The sequence below is a fragment of the Nycticebus coucang genome, chromosome 2, assembly GCF_027406575.1.
Source record: "Nycticebus coucang isolate mNycCou1 chromosome 2, mNycCou1.pri, whole genome shotgun sequence".
NCBI classification, from domain to species: Eukaryota; Metazoa; Chordata; class Mammalia; order Primates; family Lorisidae; genus Nycticebus; species Nycticebus coucang.
In genome coordinates this window covers 155,862,450-155,877,928 of record NC_069781.1, presented here as the reverse complement: position 1 = coordinate 155,877,928, position 15,479 = coordinate 155,862,450, and the positions used below count along the sequence as shown (strand labels likewise).

General features: G+C 39.4%; 1 protein-coding gene across 1 annotated transcript in view; it reads right to left on the bottom strand.

The window, feature by feature from the left end:
- RSPRY1 (ring finger and SPRY domain containing 1) overlaps window positions 1–15,479 on the bottom strand; it is a 59,630-nt gene that overhangs the window by 29,402 nt on the left and 14,749 nt on the right. The window contains exons 2-6 of the mRNA XM_053602456.1: window positions 11,805–12,309; window positions 6,000–6,052; window positions 4,901–5,013; window positions 2,898–3,024; window positions 1,769–1,827 (exon numbers count right to left, since the gene is read on the bottom strand). Of these exons, the coding sequence (XP_053458431.1) occupies window positions 1,769–1,827; window positions 2,898–3,024; window positions 4,901–5,013; window positions 6,000–6,052; window positions 11,805–12,154 (702 nt within the window). The 5' untranslated portion in view covers window positions 12,155–12,309. The remainder of the gene's footprint in view (window positions 1–1,768; window positions 1,828–2,897; window positions 3,025–4,900; window positions 5,014–5,999; window positions 6,053–11,804; window positions 12,310–15,479) is intronic.

Genomic DNA, 15,479 nt, shown 5'->3' with positions numbered 1-15,479 from the left:
ACTTAGAGTGGTGTATTTTAAGCATGTATCAAGTAGGTACTGAAAAACTGTCTTTCAGATTGGAGTTTTTAAAAAGGGAAATGCTGGGTGGTGCCTGTGGTTCAGTGAGCAGGGCGCCGGCCCCATATACCGAGGGTGGCGGGTTCAAACCCAGCCCCGGCCAAACTGCAATAAAAAAATAGCCGGGCGTTGTGGCGGGCGCCTGTAGTCCCAGCTACTCGGGAGGCTGAGGCAGGAGAATCGCCTAAGCCCAGGAGTTGGAGGTTGCTGTGAGCTGTGTGACGCCATGGCACTCTACCGAGAGCAATAAAGTGAAACTGTCTCTAAAAAAAAAAAAAAAAAAAAAAATTAAAAAGGGAAATGCTCAGTAGGCCTACAAAACTAACTTTTTTTTTTTTTTTGTAGAGACAAGAGTCTCACTTTACCGCCCTCGGTAGAGTGCCATGTCATCACAGGAGTCACAGCAACCTCTAGCTCTTGGGCTTCCGCGATTCTCCTGCCTCAGCCTCCCGAGTACCTGGGACTACAGGAGCCCGCCACAACACCTGGCTATTTTTTGGTTGCAGTTCAGCCAGGGCTGGGTTTGAACCCGCCACCCTCGGTATATGGGGCCGGCGCTTTACTCACTGAGCCACAGGCGTCACCCTACAAAAGTAACTTTTAAAAATACAGAGCACTTGGCCAGGTGCGGTGGCTCATGCCTGTAATCCTGGCACTCTAGGAGGCCAAGACAGGAGGACTGCTTGAGCTCAGGAGTTCAAGACCAGCCTGAGCAAGAGAGAGACCCTGTCTCTAAAAACAGCTGGGCATTGTGGCAGGCGCCTGTAGTCTCACTACTCAGGAGGCTGAGGCAAGAATCACTTGAGCCCAAGAGTCTGAGGTTGCTGTGAGCTGTGACGCTACAGCACTCAACCCCAGGGTGACTGAGTGAGACTCTGACTTAAAAAAAAACAAAAAACAATAAACAACTTGGCGGGCGCCTGTAGTCCCAACAAAAACAAACCAACAAAAAAAACCACAGAGTGTTCAAGACTGCAGTCTAGTGATATGAGAGACCTGAAGGCACAGCCTCAGCAAACCACAAGCTTCACAGACAATACATCAAGCACACCAGAGACAACAATTTTAAGAGCAGTAGCAGAGAGAGGGTGGGTGGGGAGGATCAGAGATTTATATACACTGGGAATCTAACCTGATAGTCTCCTGGCTTGTAATAACATGTAATTTTGTTTCCACTGTGGATGTCCCTATTATTATTTGGCAGACTTTAAGGACAAACAAAAAAGCCAATCATAGCAGCTATGTTAAGACTAAATTTAGGGCGGCGCCTGTGGCTCAAGAAGTAGGGCGCCGGTCCCATATGCCAGAGGTGGCGGGTTCAAACCTAGCCCCGGCCAAAAAAAAAAGACTAAATTTAAAACCAGATCAACTCAGCGGTTTTTGCTCGTAATAAATTCCTATTCTACTTGTAATAAATTCCTATTCTACACCCTCCCCACCTTTTCTTTAAACATAGGAGGAAATAAATACTCAGGAAACACTTGCAAATAAAATTTACAGCTGGGTGGCGCCTGTGGCTCAAGGAGTAGGGCGCCAGTCCCATATGCTGGAGGTGGCAGGTTCAAACCCAGCCCAGGCCAAAAACCACAAAAAAAAAAAAAAAGAAAATTTACAGCTGATTCCATTCTCTGTGCCAGTGAATTTGCCAGCAATTTGAGAAAAATGTCCAATTCTATATAAAAATAACTAGCTTTGATGTCTCACTTACCAGACACTGTAGCAAATATTCCAGTATTCCTGGGCTAAGTAAACCTATGCTTGCAGGACCTAGACAAATACAACAAACACTTGATGTAATTAAAAGTGCCATGTTATTTTTTTTGCCATATTATTTTTAATCACTAATAACAATCAAATTGTTTTAATAGAACTCTTTACCTTCTACAAAGTACTCTCATGCACATTATCTTATTCAAGTCTCCTGCTCTGAAGTAGAGAATAGTATCATCCTCATTTCACAGGGAGCACCTGAGCCCAGAGAGTGAAGTGACTATCTCCAGGGCACTCAGGGAACACAGGCAGAATTGGAATCAGTATCCATGGGTTCTGATTTCTAATCCATTTTTTCTTCTACGATATGTGATGTAACTAGCTGACCTATGCACCTGTACTTTGTTGTTAACTTTCCTAAACTGGGTAATATTCATAAGCAAATTAAATAACTCCTGCTCAGGAATTACTTCTACCTTGTATGCCTTTGTAGTCTAGCTAAATTTATTTATGAAGTATGCATGTTTACTATATATTATATACATACATATAATGATCTTTGTTATGCTAAATTTAATTTTCCTTTATTCTTAATTTTTTTTTTTTTTTTGGTAGAGACAGAGTCTCACTTTACCACCTTCAGTAGAGTGCCATGATGTCACAGGACTCACAGCAACCTCTAGCTCTTGGGCTTCCGCAATTCTCCTGCCTCGGCCTCCCGAGCAGCTGGGATTACAGGTGCCTGCCACAACGCCTGGCTTTTTTTGGTTGCAGTTCAGCCGGGGCCGGGTTTGAACCCGCCACCCTCGGTATATGGGATCGGCACCCTACTCATTGAGCCACAGGCGCCACCCCTTTTATTCTTAATTTTAAAGCAAATAAGTACAACTTTTTTTCTTTTCAGTTTCCTTCTGAAAACCCACAAAGCTAAATTAGATTGCATTTACCTCTGTGGCATTCCAGTAATTTTCTTCCAGTTAGACCCTGTCCCTCATTTATTTATTTATTTATCTATTTTTGAGACAATTCTTGCTGGTCTAGCAGATTTGATCAAAGACCTGCAATACAAATTTCCCCTTAATTTTAAACAATTTAAGATCTTCCTCTGTGGACCATCTCAGAGTTACCTGCTAGTTTTTCCGCCAAACAGCCTAGGACTGCAGATGTGTTCCTGTGTTTGGCAGGATGGCCTGCATCCTGGCAAGCTACTTCTCCATTTAAATTGAGAATTTCAGTCAATTTCTGGAGCGCATCCTAAAACAAAAAACGTGTAAGTGGATTTGCTATACATTTATACTACTCAGGCTGTTTTTCCAGTTAATTTTTGAGACAAAACCTATAACCAGTTGTTAAATAAACTCAGAATAACAACACAAAAATTATATAATGTACCCTTATGATACCATTTTTCCTTTTTTTTTGAGACAGTCTATGTTGCCCTGGGTAGAGTGTCATGGCGTCACAGCTCACAGCAACCTCAAACTCTTGGGCTTAAGTGATTCTCTTGCCTCAGCCTTCCAAGTAGCTGGGACTACAGGCGCCCGTCACAATGCCTGGCTATTTTTGTTGTTGTCATTGTTGTTTAATAAGCCCAGGCCAGGTTCGAACCCACCAGCCCTGGTGCATGTGGCTGGCGCCCTATCCACTGAGCCAATGATAACATTTTCCATGAGAAGTATTATTTGATCAACCTGAAAGTTTTCTCTGAATGGCTAAATTCCATTTCATTCAAAATATACCAGTTGTATCAAATACAGATGGTGCCAAAAAATGTATACATATTTTCAGAAGGGAAAAATCTGTTTTAAAATTGTAATACTCAGCTCGGCACCTCTGGCTCAAGTAGCTAAGGTGCCAGCCACATACACCTGAGCTGGCGGGTTTGAATCCAGCCCGGGCCCGTCAAACAACAATGATGCTTGCAACCAAAAAATAACTGGGTGTTGTGGCGGGCGCCTGTAGTCCTAGCTGGGAGGCATAGGCAAGAGAATCTCTTGAGCCCAAGAGTTAGAGGTTGCTGTGAGCTGTGATACCACAGCACTCTACCCAGGGTGACAGCTTGAGGCTGTCTTAAAAAAAAAAAAATAATAATTGTAATACTCAAGTCACATTTGACTTCCGCAATTACAGAGATATAAGATAGAATGTCCAAGATAACAAATGTTATAGGTATATATTATTATAATTTTAATAGCTTCTTCCTGTCTGAAAATGTGTATACATTTTTTTGGCACCTCTGTATGTGGTATTCATGAATCATTGAACAGATTAAACCCCACTCTCATGCCATTATGATTGATAACATTAGGGGTTAGTGACCTTGAAGCAAAACATTACTTTTTAATTAAGTTTTACAAAGCAATGACAAATCCTAACAGTTTTCAAGGCAAAGTAAAACAGTTCTTATATAAGCTTAGGCAAAGGTCAATTCATTCATGACTAGGTTTTCTCTTCTGTCCACAATGTTTTTCTGTACTGGGCCCAAATGTCTGAGGCTTAAAACACTCAAATGAAAGATGTCAGAATCTGGGCGGCACCTGTGGCTCAAAGGGGTAGGGTGCCGGCCCCATATGCCGGAGGTGCCAGGTTCAAACCCAGCCCCAGCCAAAAACTGCAAAAAAAAAAAAAAAAAAAAAGATGTCAGAATCCATGTTTAAAAAAAAAAGGATTCTGGACTAAAGCAATAGAAGTTTGATACCTATGTTCTATATAGGGGATAATCATGGTCATACTGAACTTCAATATGTTTAAGACTCAAAAGTACTTTCAATTTTTTCTCTTAATAGAAATAGAAAACATTCTAAAAATGTTAGTTATGAGAAAATTACTTTGAGAAAGAAAATCAGCTTGGCAACTGAATGTTCTTTTCTAGTGTCCAAAAATTGCCACTTCAGATATAAACACTTTTATTTTTAACATTAAAAAAATTTTAAGTAAAGCCTCAAAGTCATTAATAAAGGATATAACAGTTCATTAGCAATAAAATACAAATTTACATAATGAAATCAAAACTGAATAAAACAGACTCCAAACATATAAACAGGAAATGCATTGTATCAAATGTTCATTGTGGTCATTTATCCTGTGCTTAAGCACAGATGAGTTTCATAAAAGATAAATATTAACTTACTTTAGTGGGCAATGGACATTCATCTAGTAACAAGGTTATAACAGCTGGTCCCAATGGATCTTCCAATGGAATAACTCTAATTAAAGACTGGACAACGTCCAACCATCCTTCATCTAAGAGCAAATGAAGAAGATCATGTGATGGAGTCACTATTTTAAAAATGTGGAAACATATAACTTATAAAGTCACACAAGATGACTTCATGTTAGAAGAAATACTTTTGGCCTTCATTCTGTAGTATTTATTTATTTAGAAATAGGGTCTTTCTCTTTTGCCCAGGCTAGAGTATAGTGGTGTGATCACAGCTCACTGAAACCTTAAACTTCTGAGCTCAAGCAATGCTCTTGCCTCAGCCTCTCAAAGTAGCTGGGACCAACATACTCAGTTAATTTTTATTTTGTGTAGAGATGGGGTCTCACCATGTTGCCCAAGCTGGTCTTGAACTCCTAGCCTGAAGTGGTCCTCCGACCTTAGATTAATTATCAAACTGCTGAGATTACAAGTGTGAGCTATGTAAACCCAGCAGGCATTCTGTAGCTTTTAAGCAGTTAATATTTGGGATGGACATAACCATCGGTTGCTAGTCAATATGGTAGGGTAAAAAAATCCTAAGGAAGTCTGGTGATTTGGGGGCACATTTATTAGAAAAAATTTAAGCTATGATCTTGGGTTCTCAAATTATGATTGAAATAGTTTTAAGCATCTTATTTACTAATAGGAGTTACCTGAGAAAACTAAGTATACTCAGCAGTTGGCTCTACTTTCAGAATAATACTTAGGAAACTAAGGAACAAAAAAATTATTCTCCCCATTCTAGAATAATATGGCCAAAGTTCTGTCAATACCAAAAAAATTTTTCTTTTCTTAATTTCACATAAGATAAAACCATTAGTCAGAAGTACAGCTATATATACATATTAAGATACAATATACATTGCCTATTATTATTTCTATAGGGAAATCTTCGTACACTAAGGGTTTTTTCTGTGTTCTACATGCTATTTTTGGAATTTTTTCTCTTAAAAACCAAAACCAAAGGTGGCCATGTTTTTTATTATATCGATTCCTTAGAAAGTATTAAAAACAGTTTTAAAAATACCTGTTTCTGCCATTTCGTGTAATGTAATCATTGAATAGGGAGGTTCCTGATCACTGAAAAAAAACATTTAAATGTTAAACTTGAGGAAATAATAAATGACAATTCCAAATAAAAATTACTGGAAGTATGGGAGTACAAAGAGAAAAAAAAAAAGGAACACAAATGAGTATAAGGAAAGGGATGAAGAGGCGATCTGAGATACAACCTGTAAAGACCAATATATATACCCTGTGTGCTCACGTCCATGGTCACTGTCCATAATGATCCACAAAAACAATGGGCAGCAGGTATGTGGCCAAGGTAAAAACACAGGACTAAAACTGGAAACCAGAGTCTGTTCTAAATTTTACTTCCAAAGGCCCAAAGCCAACTGAGACAGGCCAAGAAGGTCAACATTATCTTCCTTAGACTTCAAAGAAATACAGGAAGGGTATTTATGGAAGCAAGGGCCTCTATAAACATCTTTATTTTAAAGTTTTCTTCAAGGAAATATCAACTACATGCTTACAGTTCATAAAATGGTATTAGAATGAAACAAAACCAAACTTAATTAAGGATCTATGTAATATTCTAGACCTTGCTCTAAAGTGGCATTATATACTTTAATTCAATGAGTTTTCAAACTGTGATCCCAGAAATCTTAAGGAAATGCTTCAGGGAAGTTCAATAATGAAATATTTGATAAATATATCATTGAAATAATGATCATTTTAGAATTCATTTTTTTTTTTCACACAGAGCCTCAAGCTGTCGCCCTGGGTAGAGTGCAGTAGCATCACAGCTCACAGCAACCTCAAACTCCTGAGCTCAAGTGATTCTTCTGCCTCCACCTTCCAGATAGTTGGGACTACAGGCACCTGCCACAACACCTGGCTATTTTTTGGTTGCAGCAGTCATTGTTGTTTTGGCAGGCCCTGGCTGGATTCAAACCCGCCAGCTCAGGTGTATGTGGCTGGTGCCTTAGCCATTTAAGCCACAGGCACGGAGCCAAAATAATGATCATTTTAATTGCTTAAGAACTCACCATTTGTTTATGTATTATGGATCTCTGTTTTACTGTGGTAAAAACTCCATAAAAACTGTTACCTTAAGTCATTTAACCTTCGGAATAACTTTTATGATATAGGAATTACTATGTTCATTTCAGATACTCATCAGGTGCTGGCTGTCTATCCAGTGGTTTTTTTTTTTGAGACAGAGCCTCAAAGCTGTCACCCTGGGTAGAGTGCCGTGACATCACACCTCACAGCAATCTCCAACTCCTGGGCTTAAGCGATTCTCTTGCCTCAGTGTCCCAAGTAGGTGGGACGACAGGTGCCCACCACAATGCCCGACTATTTTTTTTGGTTGCAGCCATCATTGTTGTTTGGCGGGCCTGGGCTGGATTCGAACCCGCCAGCTCAGGTGTATGTGGCTGGTGCCTTAGCCACTTGAGCCCAGGCGCAGAGCCTATCCAGTGGCCTTTCATGATAAGGGAAACTTCTTCTTCTTTTTTTTTTTTTGTAGAGACAGAATTTCACTTTATCGCCCTCGGTAGAGTGCCGTGGTGTCCCACAGCTCACAGCAACTTCCAACTCCTGGGCTTAGGCAATTCTCCTGCCTCAGCCTCCGGAGTAGCTAGTACAGGCGCCCGCCACAACGCCAGCTATTTTTTTGTTGCAGTTTGGCCGGGGCTGGGTTTGAACCCGCCACCCTCGGTATATGGGGCCGACGCCCTGCTCACTGAGCCACAGGCGCCGCCCAAGGGAAACTTCTTATTAACGTTTTTTAAAAATAATACAACTGACTAATATAAACATTTCTGAAGAATAATCTGACAATAATAAAATTAATAATAAAATTATGTGTGCACAAAACCAATAATTCTAGACAAACTTTTATAGAAGTCCACAAATTGAAGCATATTTGTGCTGTTCACAACAGCATTATTTGCAGGACAAAAATGGGGCAGTAATCTAAGTGATCATCACATGAAAACTAACAAAATACAGTACCTTCAAGCCATACAGAGGAATGCTCTGTAGCAACCAGAAGCAGTTGCAGATTTATAGCAGCAACATAGGTCTCAAACAATGTGGAAATTAAAAACAAACAAGTTTAAATTAAATCAGTTATGTAAAGTTGTAAAATCATACACAAAACTCTCTATATAAATATTCTTCCTATATAGACATAAATAAACATAGCCGGTAACTTGGCAGAAACTACCCTAACTTCACTAGAATGATTACCTACTGACGTTTGGAGGTGGGTGGTGGAGAGGAGAAGGGGAATAAAGAAGCAAAGAAAAATAATAAAATACAACAAAGAGTCAGCAACCAGTAAGGAGTAAGAGCATCTTGAATCTATATAGAGGTAATTAATGGATGCACACATCCCTACAATCAAAGAACAAGATAAACTTCTTTGTGGAACAGAAATGAAGCAGAAGTTTCCGGTGGGAGACAGCAGGTAAAGTCAAGGAACTAGTGGGCTGTGGGTCAGGAACTGGACAGAGGTGACTAGGAGCTCCAGGCTTGTAGGGTAATGAGGACCAAAACCTCATTTGGATGGAGCAAAGGATGCAAAGGATGGAGCAGATTCTCTAAATGCACCTGGGACATAGCTGCTCTCCCAATGAAAGGAGCTAAATAAAGTTAGGAATGACAATCTGAGCTATAAGTGGTATAAAGCTCCAAGTCTTCAGTGAGAAAAAGGAAAACAGGGCAGCGCCTGGGGCTCAAAGGGCTAGGGCTCTGGTCCCATATGCCAGAGGTGGTGGGTTCAAACCCAGCCCTGGCCAAAAACCACAAAAAAAAAAAAAAAAAAAAGGAAAACAAAGTTATGCAGCAGGTATGGGGTGTCTTATAGTGGGATGGGAACTCAGAACCATCAGTGTAGTCACAGAATGAGGATCCCTGGAAACAAATAAAACAAGGGAGAAAGGGATGGGGTACAGGCAAGAACACACACATATAAGTGGAGACAAAACTTCCATCAAGAGGAACTTGCAAATTAAATCCCAAAGCACATGAGAATAATTAACATTAATACCATTAACAATCTCAACCTGAGGATAAAGTCACTGCCAAAAATATGCAAAAAATAGAACTTCAAGATGATTTTATAATACGTGTACTTAAAGGAACTATAAGAAATTATAGGAAATTTTAAAAAATGAAAAAAATATGAATCAAGACAAAAAGAAAAATGAAAAATCCTAGAAATGGGTGGCGCCTGTGGCTCAGTGAGCAGGTCACCGGCCCCATATACTGAGGGTGGCAGGTTTGAACCCGGCCCTGGCCAAATTGCAACAGAAAAATAGCCGGGCATTGTGGTGGGCGCCTGTAGTCCCAGTTACTTGGGGGGCTGAGGCAAGAGAATTGCCTAAGCCCAGGAGCTGGAGATTGCTGTGAGCTGTGATGCCATGATGCTCTACTGAGGGCGATAAAGTGACACTCTGACTCCAAAAAAAAGAAAAGAAAAAGAAAAATCCTAGAAATCAAAGTTACTGAAATAAAAATCTCTACAGATTATAACTGAAGATGTACCATGGATAAAGAGAATTATAATGTAGTATAACTGAAGATGTGCCATAGATAAAGAGAAAATTCATGAACTGGAAGTCAGTATTGAGGAATTCAGTTAGACCATAGTAGAAGCAATATTCAAAGAAATAATGGCTGAGAAATTTCCAGAACTGAAGAACAATGCTTTAGACCAGCAGTTTTCAACCTGTGGGTTGCGACCCACAGGAACTGTATTAAAGGGTCGCGGCATTAGCAAGGTTGACAACCACTGCTTTAGACTAAAAGTATGTAGGATTAAAATTAGACAACAAAAAGTAAGAAAAAAACCTCTGTTTAGACAAAGGGAAAAAAAGATGGATATAGAGGCAGCATGGTGCAAATAGGCAATTTATTATAAAATAAAGTTGTGAGAAAGTAGAAAACAACACCATGAAACCCTTTCTATGGCAACTCTCTCACTAGTGCGTTAGGAACAGTGCTGTCCTCTCAGATCAGTGTCATCTTTTCCTAAGTAAACAAGTAGAGAGAAGGATAATAAATTCAGATCATTTTATAATTGTGACATCTGCATATATCTGTTTAGGTATATTCTTACCAGGTCCACCTGTCCTAAGTATCATTCGTGTTTGGTTTTAATAGCCCTATAAACTGTACAGGTTACAAAATTCTTCTCCTGTAATACCTTCTAAAAAACAAGCTCTATATCCATGTTTATAAACTGAATTCTGTTTTGCCATTATCTTCTCCAACAAGGTCCTTCCACAATTGATCCCTACCTGACTTATTTTTCCATTCTCAGAAGAGTTATACCTACAATTCAGTAAAAAGAGGTCTAAGGTAAAAGTTATCTTGTTATTCAAATGAATACCATTTGCCTCTCATAAGTGAATGTATCAACAATGCCACTTCTAATTTGTAATATTTTCCAGAACTTGGAAATAAAGCTCCTACCTTGCTCTCATATTCCCTTAGTCACTCACATTTAAAATATAGCAAAGTCGGGCAGCGCCTGTGGCTCAAGGAGTAGGGCGCCGGTCCCATATGCCGGAGGTGGCATGTTCAAACCTAGCCCCGGCCGAAAAAAAAAATATATATATAGCAAAGTCTATTTTGCACTTGTTTTTCCAATGAGATTAAATTAACAACAAATGCACTTAACTTCCTTATTTGGGAAGGACAACTTTTCATTCCAATTTTACAGTATGAGGGATATAAAAAAATTATTCTTAAGACCAACAAATGTTCCAGTATTTCATAGGAGAGTTTAATATAGCTCTGAGAATTTGTATGTACAGGTATATCCTGTGCTATAATTTTTGAGGAACTAAACAAAAGTGGGTTTTTACAAATATGACTATCAAATATTTATATACATAGATTTACTAGCATAGCCCAAAGCAAAAATAACCCAGAAATAACTTTTAAAAAAAATACTACCATCTATTGAGCAACTGTTATGTACAAAGATCTATATTAGAAGTTTTATAGATATTTCATGATAATCTTCATAAGAAAAGTATTAAATTACTCACAGAAGAAGGAGTCTGAGGTTAAACTAACTTACCCAGCGTCATGCAGCTAGTAAAGGGCTGGGCCAGTATTTGAACATGGGTCCTCATGGTTCTAAAATTTGTGGTCGTAAGTACTGAACTATACACCCTTAAGTTAAATGTTTTTCATCTTGAACAATGCCCTTTAATTTCACTGTTATTCATTCTTGGATTTCATACTTAGAGTTAGACAAAGCAGGGGGAAAAACAAAGTAGGTACAGATGTACTGTGTAGTTTAAACTGACAAGCTTCCTAAATGGATCAAAGAGAGCCAAATAGGGACATATAAAAAGGAGGGAGATAAAATTCTCCTTGACTTTTGTCTTTACATTACCAATAGAAGTCACATGCAGCCATGTTCTTGGCAAAACGACTTATCTTGAATCTCTAGTCAGTGAAATAGGTAAGTAGGAGAACAGTGAGTCTTCACGGAACCACTTTCTACTGTAGCTAGCAACACAAACGCAGTCCATATTTACTCTATTCCTTAATAAAGATCACAGCTTTAATTAGTGTTTTCTGCTACAGAAATGTTTAGACACTTCCAGATATGAGTAGATGATAGCAAGTAAAAACATCAAACCTTATAATTACTCTGCCATAGAGGAGAAATAAAATATTTTCCCTTGCTCTATGAATATAAGGCTTGGCAAGTATGTCCTAAATGAACTGAAGGAGTCCAAAAGTCATGGTTCAGAGCAGAGAACTTCATCACATTGGAGATGACCGTGACTCAGATACTTACTTATCTACAAGAGTTCGTATTACTGCCAGTGTGTCCAGCACTAGCCCATCCACATTTTGTTTCTTTCTCCTTGGCTCATGTGGTCCTCGGCCCCTTCTTGGTGGCCGAACAGGGTCCCGGGGTTGGCTTCTTGTGTCAGCAGTGGGTAGTACACTGTTCTCAGCCTGTTGCTGCTGGGTGTCAACACTGTCTTCTGCTCCACTGTCATCTCGGCAGATACACGAATTACCCATGATAGTAGTGGCACCTCTAGTCCCCAGGAAGTGGGCTATGTGCTCCTCGAGAGTCAACAGCAGACCCTGGCCAAGGCTTCTGCTTGCTAAGAACACGGCCCAACCAAAGACAATCATTTAGATAGTTTTGAGTTTTCCAAGTACTGTTTTCATAATCTGGGGTTGAAGAACTTGCATCCTATTTGTTTTTAACAACTGAATGCTCAAGAAAGTTGCAGAGTTTATCTCCAACATTATCAACTACAGGGAATCCTGGTCATCCAATGGCAGTTCTAAAACAAAACAAGGAAAAGGAAAATGAATAGAAGGATTTTTGGCCAATTACTCAAACTTTCCTAGTTTAATTTTATAGACTTTAGGATTCCAATGAAGAATCAATCATCTTTGGTTATTTTTATAGGATTCCAACACAAAGAGGAATTTTGGATAAAAGAATTAACAATCAATAATTCCCTTTTAATCATTATATTATAAAGTTGATTGCTAAACCACATCCTTGTAAATCACTGGAGTTATAATCATTTTTGCTTTTTTGTAGAATTGATTTTTTAAAAAACATATGTATAATTTTCTCTATACAGAAATATGTTAGAAGAATGTGTGCAACTTTTATTTTTTATTCTTTTTATTTTTTTGGCCGGGGCTGGGTTTGAACCCACCACCTCCGGCATATGGGACCGGCGCCCTACTCCTTGAGCCACAGGTGCCGCCCATGTGTGCAACTTTTCCAAGGGGTCCCTTTATGATAAAAAATGAATTGTTGGGCAGCGTCTGTGGCTGAAAGGAGTGGGGCGCTGGCCCCATATGCCAGAGGTGGCAGGTTTAAACCCAGCCCCGGCCAAAAATTGCAGAAAAAAAAAAAAAAAAGAAAAGAAAAAAAGAATTGTCTAACCAGGTGGAAATTTACACAAAAAAATGACTTCCTTTTTTATATATGTGGGGCAATTTAGTATGTTTCAAAAAAAAAAATCTCATCAGTTGTTTTAAAAAGTTATGATACAAATGTGATAGCACCATTTGATATCAGGAAGAATGAAAGGAAAGAATGTTCTACTTAAATTGCTGAAGCCACATAGATTTCCCAACTGGAGGTTCACTTAAGACCTAAGAGAAATCACACAAGTTGTTACAAAGCTTTTCTCTTATGTAAGCAAGATTCTTGTTTTGGGAAAGTCAAATTGATATCACAAAGTTACATTTTCACAATAGTCAGTTGGTTGCACAATATGTCTGCTACAAAGTTCAGAATAAGATGCACCAATTATCTCTGCCTGAAAACACTGACTAAGCACCTTGTGCCAGGCACCAAACTGAGACTAGGATAATAAAAACAAAGGACAGTCTCTGCCCTCCAGGAATTTATCAACAGCCACTATCATCACACAGTATATTTATCATTAAAAAACCTAATGAAAGAATAGCTCTTCATCAAGCTGAAAAAATCTGGTTAGGTTCTAGAAAGAAGTAAAGATTTAGAAGCAGGAGTCTGACATGGACTGGTAGCAAAAAGTAAAAAATCTTGCTGACACATGTGACTAGACATATAAGGTATAGACCATGCTGGTGTGTAGTCTCTACACAACATTTGGCTATTTATAATTAATTCTGTGTATCCTAAGCATTGGCTCAGAAATAGATAAAAATTATTTCCATTATTCTGGACAGATTCACATCAAATTTTTTTTAATAGCTTCCCAGTTTAATTACTACTCATGGGGGGGAAACAGAGGAAAGAGATTTATGAAGACAGAAAGTCTTTACATATATATGATACACAATCTGTTATAATAAACACACTGAAGAGGGTTGGTGAAATAAAGGAGTGGCACGTGATGGAACAAGAGAGGAGAGGCTAGGTGAAGCAGTTCATGGCTATAATCCTAGCACTTTGGCAGGCCAAGGTGGAAGGACTGCTTGAGGCTAGAAGTTCAAGATCAACCCAAGTAATATAGTTAGACCCCATCTTTGTGAAAAATTTAAAAATTAGCCAGGCATGTGGCATATGTGTGTAGTCCTAGCTACTCAGGAGGCTGAGGCAGATGGGTTACTTGAGGTTGCAGAGATTATGGTAATGTCACTGTACTTTAGCCCTGGCAATAGAGCAAGACCCTAAAGAGAGAGAGAGAGAGAGATTACCTCCTCCAGACTATCAAGACAGCAATAGCTCAGCCAAGTAATGCCATAAATGTTTTATTCTTGTTTTATTCTTGTTTTGGAGACAAGTCAAGATGTCTCCAAAACTTGATGATTGTACTTAAAAGGATGTGATTGAAGTAGATAGGTAGGAGTATGATGCATAGACTTAGAAAGTTTTATAAAAGACAACACACTCTAGGCTCGGCGCCTGTAGCTCAAGCAGCTAGGGCACCAGCCACATACACTGGAGATGGTGGGTTTGAATCCAGCTTGGGCCTACCAAACAACGATGACAACTACAACCCAAAAATAGCTGGGCATTGTGGCCAGTGCCTGTAGTTCCAGCTACTTGGGATGCTGAGGCAAGAGAATCACTTAAGCCCAAGAGTCTGAGGTTGCCCTGAGCTGTGACACCACAGCACTCTACTGAGGGAGACAGCTTTAGACTCTGTCTCAAAAAAAAAAAAAAAGACAACACACTCTAAATCAGCAGAGTTGAAGCACTGCCATTATTGTGGGAAGCAGGGTTTATAATCCCCACCTCAGAGGGTAGATAACCAAGAGATTTTAATGGTTAAAAGAGGAAATAGAAACCAGCAATAACTTTTTTCTTTTTGAGACAGTCTCATGCTGTCGCCCTGGGTAGAGTGCCGTGGTGTCACAGCTCACAACCACCACAAACTCCTGAGCTTAAGCAATTCTCTTGCCTCAGTCTCCCAGGTAGCTGGGACTACAGGAGTCCGCCACAACGCTAGGCTATTTTCTTGTTTCAGTTGTCATTGTCGTTTAGCTGGCCCCAGCCTCAGTGCATGTGGCTGGCGCTGAAACCACTGTGCTACAGGCGCCAAGCCCAGCAGTAACTCTTTTAAAAGGTCCATGGCATAAATTTCTACTGATTTTATAAACTATGCTGATTTATGCAAAAGATCAAAAAGCAACATTTAAGAAGCTGTGCTAGCTGTTAATGGTTTTGTATTTGTTTACTCTTCTGTAATTAAAAGTGCTTCAACCTTGGGGAGGCCCTGTGGCTCAAAGGAGTAAGGCGCAGCCCCATATGCCAAAGGTGGTGGGTTCAAACCCAGCCCCAGTCAAAAACTGCAAAAAAAAAAAAAAAAAAAAGAAGCTATGCTCTGGGCCTTTCTCACAGAAATTTCACAGATAAGGCACTTATAGAACATTTCAGATGGCAAGAAGTAAACAATCCAAGGTTTTCTGATAGGTTTGCCACTGAACACTAGTCCAGATGATTATGCCACTAAAATGCTTCCTTAAAATCTTTTTTTTTTTTTTGCAGTTTTTTGCCGGG